General features: G+C 52.5%; 1 protein-coding gene across 1 annotated transcript in view; it reads right to left on the bottom strand.

Moving 5' to 3' along the window:
* Positions 1-4,354: 4,354 nt before the first annotated feature.
* Positions 4,355-8,307, bottom strand: part of ERICH6B (glutamate rich 6B) — a 42,442-nt gene continuing 38,489 nt past the window's right edge. Inside the window, exons 10-11 of the mRNA XM_007466473.1 lie at positions 5,309-5,534; positions 4,355-4,660 (exon numbers count right to left, since the gene is read on the bottom strand). Coding sequence (XP_007466535.1) covers positions 4,355-4,660; positions 5,309-5,534 — 532 coding nt within the window. The remainder of the gene's footprint in view (positions 4,661-5,308; positions 5,535-8,307) is intronic.

The following is an 8,307-nucleotide window of genomic DNA, read 5'->3' as shown; positions in this document are numbered from 1 at the left end:
TCATACATGTTACCTTGGTTGTTACATCCCTTTAGTCTCTTTAATTTAGACAATTCGTAAAGTTTTTGTTTGCTTGTTTTCATGGCAATGACTTTTTTTTTTTTTAAAATAATGTGTGGACTCCTTATAGAATGGACCAGAGTCTGCAGAATGCGTTCTTTTGAAGTACGTGGAACATCTGCCAAGACAGATATATGCTGGGCCATAAAACAACAAAACAACCCAGATGTGATCTACAACAGTAGTTCTCAACAAGGGATGACCCCTGCCCCCTGCCACCAAGGGCGCGTTTGGCAACGCCTGTAGACATTTTTGGTTGTCATGACTGGTCTGTGGGGGGTATTACTGGCTTCTAGTTGGTAGAAGCAACTAGAACTGCCAAATATGCACAGGCTAGCCTCCCACTACACGTCCAAAATGTGGATGGTGGCAAGGTTGCAGAACCCTGTGATATATACAGCAACCCCCAATTCCTAGCACTTGCTATCCCCTCACCGGGCTTGGTTGTGTTCATATCAACAAATGATGTCTTTTACTTACTTGGTTTTTTTTTTTGGCTGCGCCGGGTCTTAGTTGCGGCACGCAAACTCTTGGTTCCCTGACCAGGGATCGAACCCGGGCCCCCTGCATTGGGAGCGAAGAGTCTTAGCCACTTGGCCACCAGGGAAGTCCCTACTTGTTTTTTTTCCTGACTCCCCCAGTCTGATTGTAAGCTACCTGGGGGAGGAGCTTTGCTGTGTTTACAGCTGTATACCTAGTGCCTAGAGCAGTGCCTGAGGTAGATGCTCAGTATCTGTTGAAAGAATCCACTTGGGCCCAAGTCACACAGCCTTCCCTTCCCCATCTCATTCCTACCAAGTCCTGCCTGTTCTCTACCCCCTCCTGCCCTCTATTTCCTCCCCTCTGCTATTTCCAATGCCATTGCCCTGGGTCAAGGCCCTCGTTTTCAGTATTCCTTGCTGAGAATATTGAAGTATCTTTACTACAAGAACCTGGTCTTATTTTTTTTTAATATTTATTTATGTATTTATTTATTTATTTGGCTGCATCAGGTCTTAGTTGCGGCACGTGGGATCTTTGTTGCCGTGTGCGCGATCTTTAGTTGCAGCATGTGAACTCTTAGTTGCAGCATATGGGATCTAGTGCCCTGACTAGGGATCGAACCCAGGCCCCCTTCATTGGGAGCGTGGAGTCTTGGCCTCTGGACCACCAGGGAAGTCCCCAGGAACCTAGTCTTATTAACATTCTCCTTCCCCTTTGCTAAAACCTTAAACTCCTGATGCACACGGGCTGTTCAGGCTCCTGCATATCTATCTGCCCACACTTGTCTCCTTACTACTCATCCTTTGTATCTCTCAGGGTCCTTGAGTGTAAGCAACAGAAGGCATCATGTCTTACTTGAGCAGAAAAGGGCTTTGTTGGAAGGAAATGGGAGTGCAGGGGACAGACCAGAAGCAGGAGGACCAGAAGAAGGGGAACAGGAAGCATTACAGATGCAGGTTTTTATTTTTTCAAAGCAGAAAGTGTCGGTCCACTGCTGTGGCAGAGTCCTAGACTTGGCATCACTGCAACTGCTCTCATCTTGGCCAAGCTGACTTCCTGTGTGTGTGTGTGTGTGTGTGTGTGTGTGTGTGTGTGTGAGAGATATTTTTCCATGCTTCACTGAGTGCTGGGGCAGGGAGGAGGAAGATTCTCTGTGCCAGTTATCGATATAGTGCCCCCTCAGCTCCAAATCCACCCTTTTGGGCCCTGCTTTGAGATTCTGGAGCTGGACCCTGAGAACATTTCTCCATTGCCAGCTGGTGCAGAGTTAGGCTCTGTAGGGTGCTGGCGCTACACTGCAAGGCACAGGGGAAGGGCGTCTCTTTCCATTTCTGGTGTGGGTTTTGCTTTCTACACTGTGCTGGCAGCCGTATGTGTGTCGGGGGGTGTCTGGTGGCACTTGCTCTCTAGTGAGTTTTCCTGGTATCCAAGCAGGAAGCGTCTTGTGAACCAGCTTGTTGTTGCAGGTGCGATTAGTTAAGATACTGGAGTTGGCTGGGCCCCTCATCCAGTATGACTGGTGTTCATATAAAAAGGGGAAATTTGATACAGAGACATGCACACAGGGAGAGCACCATGTGAAAACTGCCAAAGACAAAGGAACTACTAGAAGCTGGGAGACGGGCCTGGGCCACATCCTTCCCACGCTCTTGATCTTGGACTTAGGGCTTCCAGAACTGTGAGATGATACATTTTTGTTGTGTAAGCCACCCAGCGTGTGGTCCTTTTTGTTACAGCAGCTCTAGCAATCTAATACAGAGGGTGGGGGCTGGATTTTTATAGTTCCCCGTCATCTGGCTACTTTCGCTATTTCCTTCACAATCTGTGAGGTAACTCCCTTTTCCTTATGAAATAGTCCCTGGGTGCTGGGTAATTGTGTCCGGCCGGTGATAACACTCGAACAGAGCAGCAGCTACAAGAGAGGCTGGAAATGCCTAAAATCTACGTGAAATACTGTGTCTATATAGACGTTGACAATAGAATATTTAAAACAGGGAGCTGACCAAGCACAATGCCTCTGCTGACAATCTCTGAGTTAATGGGGTGAGTCATGTCTTCAGGTTTTGTGGAAGGAGAAAGACCAGGGAGAGGCACTGGCGGATGATAATAAAGTGCCCGCATCTGTGAAGCACCACGCTGAGCCCTTCACTCACGCCACCTGCTTTCGTTCTCACTCTAACTCTGTAAGGTGTGTTGGTGATTGCCCTCCTGTTCCAGAGGAGGAAACGGAGTCCCAGAGGGGCTCACTGCCGTGGCCAAGGTCGCACAGCTAGCGGGTGGTGGCACCAAGACCCCCACCAGGGCTGTCTGTTTCCCGGGCACACGTGGGAGGAACGTCGGGGCTCTGAGATGCACGCAGGCTTGGGAGGATTTGTTTGCTGTGAGATGCGACTCCGGAGCTTCTTGTCTCCAGGGCCTGGTAAGAAAAGGGACCTCTGCCCACACCAGCGGAGGTGTAAACTAACAAGGTCCCTAGAATGGCTGTGTCCTGAGTCAACCCAAGCACTGTGTGGCCTGTGACGGTCTGCTCCCCAGCGGTCACTACCTGGCAACAAAGTACCTGTTGTCTTAGCTGATGATGCTACTTGCCGACAAGGTGTGATAGTCACACGGGGGAAGTGACCGTGCAACACTCCGCTACTGCCAGCCTGACCACCCTGGTCCCAGCCCAGGCGCGCAGTTGTCAGGATTTGGGGTGAGGACAGGACTTTCGTGAGGGCAGTGGGATCAGCTGGAGAGCGGGGCCTCGAAGGTGGGGCTGGGCTCTCTGTTCACAGCTGGGATCAGCTGGCTAATTGCTAGGCTGAGCTGGGAAGGAGGTGTTTCCTATACTTTTGGTTCAGGCTGCAGTTGAGGCCATCCTGGGAAGTGTGCAGTGTCCCAGGGACATATAAAAGGCGCGCTATCGGGGATTGCCCAGCTCCTGAGTCCCCCTTTTCTAGAAACTACTGCCCCTCTCCATGCTTGACATCGACTAGGAGCCTAAGACATAACCCCACCCTCCCTTACCACACTGAATCACACCAAGGGTGGCCTCCTGATCAAGCCAGGCCAATAGAGACCACTGGGATCTTTTGAGAAAGACCAGGAGACAAAGCCATGTGAACTGAGATGCATAGAAAACACGTCTTTGGAACAAGCCCAGTGTCGCAGAGCTGAGAACGAAAGTCCTCCTGGCTCCTGGAGCCCTCCCACGTGCCAGTCCTTTCTGAGACCCATTGCATCTTCCATCTAGATTACACGTTTCCCATTTTGCTTTACCTATTTGAGTTGGTGACTGTAACCAGTGACCAAAAGGGGCCCAGCTATTGAAGAGAGTTTAAGTGTGGGTCCTTTTGGGCTCCTGGTTTGGGGGACCGGCTGCAGGCTGGTGCTGCTTTGCTGACTGGGTGTCCCTCTGTCTTGGCAGGGGTGGAAGAAGGGGTGTTTTGAAGCTACTATTTCTAGACCCATTTTACAGATGAGTAAACTGAGGCAGAGAGCTACTTGCCCAAGATCACACAGCCAACAGTGGGCAGAGCTAGGCTTTGAGACAGTCTGTGTCCTGAGTCAACCCAAGCATGGGAAAGTCACAAAAGAACATCTGCATTCATATGATCAGTAGAAGCAAGCGGGACAGGTGTTGACATGTATTGTCTACTGAAACAATTTGCTTCTAATGCTGGCAGGGTGCATGATTAAGTCTCTTCTGTGCCCAGCCACAGACTCTCTCAGCCCCTCTCTGCCCCTGAAAAACCTTTTTTTTTTTTTTCTCCAAGTCAAGGAGCTGGGATAGGTCCCAAATTACAAACCAGCTCTCACAAGATATGAACTAGGGCTTTGGGGGTTTCCTAGGGGCTTCGGACACCTCCACCTCCCCGAAACATTCAGCACGTGCCAAAGCAGCACAATTTGGTGACTTCCCCAGCTTGGAATATGAGAGTTCCTCCTCCAACTCATATCGTCTTGTTGGCAAGATCTTGACGCCTTGTATGAAGCATTCCAAATCAGATATGGTCAGTGTATTCGGGATCTTCCTCATTTTTCCCAGAAGGATCTGGATCTTCCGAGCCGTTGAACTGAATTCCATCTCCAGGACTTCTTTTTTCATTTTGCTCAGCGCCGCCGGGGTAACGTACTGTGGGAATTCACAGGCGGCTCGTGAGGATTAATGCTACCTGGGCACCAAGCTCCCCCCCGCGTCAGGATTAGGACCCTGTGGCCGTGACCGAGCCTTTCCTGGAAACGTCACTCTCCAGGGCGAATCTGTGAACCCAGCCCTACCACCAGCAACCTTTCTGCTGCTTCCCCAAGACACTCACTTGGCCTGTGCCCGTGGCCACATCCCAACCTGACCCCAAACCAAAGGGTGGCCAGCTGCTGGGCCCTGGTGTGACCTGCCTTCCAAAGGCTGTGCCCTCCTGGGGGCGTCCAGCTTCTCCCCTTGGATTCCTTAGCACAGCAGGAGAGTGAGGCCCTCGCGGTGTCTGCCTACGAGCCCCACATCCATCTGGGGCTCCCTTGGAGCGTGTCTGGGTCTTGCTGGGATGAGAATGTCAGTTTCCTCAGCTCCGAATCTTATGTTAAATGATAAGTGTTCGGAAGTTAAATGATTGCTTCGTATATGGTCAAGCGTCGGGTCAGGGAAGGGGGCCTCGTTTCCCTAGGGGTTGGAGTGTTGAAAAACATGCCCTGGAGGCCTGAGCGTGGACCAGTTCAAGCCAGCAGTGGCCTGCGTGCAGGTAGTTCCCCACCTGGCAGAAGACGAGGGGAGCTGAGACCTTACCTTGTACTTGGTGCCTAGGTTTAAGCAAATGTGCTGCTTTTTGTGGATGAAGCGGAAGATGATCTTATCCTGGCTCCTTATTTGTACCTTGATGTACTGGTTGATTTTCAAGGAGATGGGCTGGACGGGGGGTGCATGGATGTGGAGGTTCAGATCCCACCAGTTCCAGGCCTTCTGGTACTTGTCTCTGGCAAAGTAGTATCCCAGGTTTGGGCTCAGATTCAACCTAGACCAAGAAGGCATCAGACAGCCACAGCACTGGGCCCCGGGGCCGAGGGCGCAGCCTCTCCCAGGGCTGCAAGCCCGCCCCTCCTTCCTCCCCTCCCACCCGTGCTCTTTCCCCCTAACATGGGGCCTTGGCAGGTGGGAGAAATGCCAACAAGGAGGTGAACCCATCTAGACGCAGCCCTTCGGCCCTGGCCTGTCCATGTCCAGTCTCCTCTGGTGCCCCTGGCCCCTCACACCCAATTGCTCCTTTCAGTTCCGGGGTCACGCATGCTCTTGAACTCCTCATGGCTTTGCCGTGCTGTTCCCTCTGCCTGGAGAGGTCTCCCCACCCTGCTTGGCGTGGTTCCCTCCTGCTTATGCTTTAAGCCCCAGCTTAAATGTCACCTCCTCAGAGAGGCCCTTCCTGAAGCCCCCTGAGTCCCGATATGACTATCTCCATCTCTTTGTTAATTTCCTTCCTATAATTTACTAATACACATTGATTCTCGTTATTTGCTGTAGTTGGGTTCTGTAAAGTTGCCTCAAACACAGAGTTAGCGAATACTGAACCACTGCTCCCTGGGGAAATAGGTGTGTGTATCTATCACACATAGATAACCGTACATACTAGAAACAACACATCCTGGTAGATTCCAGCAGGCGGCCCCAGAACTGAAGCTGCTGGCACCACGTGCCCTGCTCCTCCTGGCTCCATCCTCTGGTTCCCTCATCAAGAGCTGAATTAAGAAGGCAAAGCAGCTGGGAATGTGCACATCAGGCAACTCAAATCCTTCAGTGCTCTGTGCGTGTTTGTGACTCTATGTGAAATGTGTGCATTTGCATCTTTCCCCTGGGAGCGATGGTTCAAGGTTTGCTAGTTCATGTTCTGCGGACCTTATATAGAGCAGAACTGTCTCGAATAATGAGAATCGACTGGGCTTGCTTATCATCCGTCCGTCCCACTAAAATGGAAATGTAACTTGTGGTCCGGAGGGAAGGGTCCACCTCTGTCTGGCTCCCGCGTGGACCCTGCCCCGCACTGCGCCTGGTGCCCGCGGAAACAGCTGTGGGTGAGTGAGGGGTGGCGGGCTCCTCCCTCTTTCAGCCCAGGCCCTGCTCTCCTTTGAGCCTTCCCTTCCTGGCATTTCAAGCCCACCATACCCCTCTGCCCTGGCTTCTGCTTTTTGAATCCCACCAGGGCCGTCTTGAGAATTGGTGCTGATGGGCAGCAACTTCTCTCGGGAACCAAATACAGAAGGGAAGAGAATCTGGGACCTGGGTTAGTCAGGGGAAGGTAGGGTTTGGGGGAGCCCGGATTACTCAGACCACCTGCCAGGCCTCGTCTGGGGTGTTCAGGGGCCTTGTAGGACGCTGGGAGGGAGAGGCCGGCTCAGGCCTGCTAACGGCTGCCTTGTTCACTTCCAATAAGGGGAGCAACTTCTGGTCACTCCCCAACGCTAGGTCCTCCTGTTGCTTCCCACTGCCCATCGAGCCGAGTGCAAACTATTAAGTCCCTTCACCATGGGGCCCAGCCTGTCCAACCACATCCCTCTTTACCTAGACAAGAGGCTATGATGCATGTAATGAATTAAAAACCTGGGCTCTGGAGCCAGATCTTCTAGGTTCATAGCCTGGCTCTGCCACTTGCAAGCTGTGTGACCTTGGGCCAGTTACTTAACCTCTCTGTGCCTCAGTAAAATGCAGATAATAACAGTGCTTTACTCATAGGGTATTTGTGAGGATTATAAGTGCCTGTACAAAGCAGTAAGTCGTTGAACATTAGGATCTCCTTATTATCATTGATGGAGAGGGCAAAGAGGAGTCTTCTTTCACTCTGCAGGGGAGCGGATCCCCGCTAGCTTCTAACCCTTTAAATGGCTCCCATCAGAATTTTTGCACGAGGCCCTCCCCATTTCCCAGGGTTAGGATCTGTCTCAGCCTGGAGGTATCCAGTTCTGGGCTAAGCCTCCCTCACGAAACTGGGGTCTAGAACACCCAGAAATGGTGTGAAATTGAAGGCTTCTTCTCAGGGGGCGTAAAGACCCAAACTGTGGAGCTGGCGGGACCCACCACCAGGGACCCCGAGTTTAGGCAGGTCTGGGGCCCTTGCTCTGTGGGACCCTGAGCTCTGGAGGGAGGCCTGGTCTGAGGTTCCTCAAGCGTGGGCCTGGAGGGTGGAGGTGATGCTTAGTTTCCACACAGCCTTCTGTCTTCCCCGAGGAGATGGAATCAAAAAATCATCCAAGGAGTATTCAGTCCTCCAATCAGCTTGGCGCTCCATCCTTCCCAGGGCCTGTGATGCGAAGGAGGAATGGAGGCGGGGCTGGACCAGGGGAGCCGTGGGATTCCCGGCAGTGACGCCTGTCGGCGGGGCCCTGGTGCAGCAGCTGAATGTTCCCAAATGGCTTGGAGGGCCTTTGCCACAGGATCTCTCTCCCAGAGACGAAGGGCCTGCAGTTCTGACCGCGAAGTCCGTCAGGGGCCGAGTCCCTCTGCGGTGGGAGCAGTCTTCTCGGGTGCCACCACCCCTGCGGGCGGAAGCAGCTTGGGGCGCTGTGACCCGTGGTGTGAACTTTCAGGTGTGATGGGTGTGAGGCTTTACGCAGGGACAGTCCCTCTCCCATCCAGGTCTCTGATGCCTGAAATGCCATCCGTGGAGCCACTTTGGTTGAAGTCAAATGAGATGAGAGCTTGACCCAGAGAGAGAAGATGCAGCTGCCCTGGGGAGAGGTAGTAAGAAAGCCCTGGCAATGAACTGCTTACAGCTGAGCACGGCGGGGGGGGGGGGGGGG

This window comes from Lipotes vexillifer, unplaced genomic scaffold (genome assembly GCF_000442215.2).
Source record: "Lipotes vexillifer unplaced genomic scaffold, Lipotes_vexillifer_v1.1 scaffold384, whole genome shotgun sequence".
In the NCBI taxonomy this organism is placed as follows: domain Eukaryota; kingdom Metazoa; phylum Chordata; class Mammalia; order Artiodactyla; family Lipotidae; genus Lipotes; species Lipotes vexillifer.
This window is presented reverse-complemented; position numbering and strand designations above follow the sequence as displayed.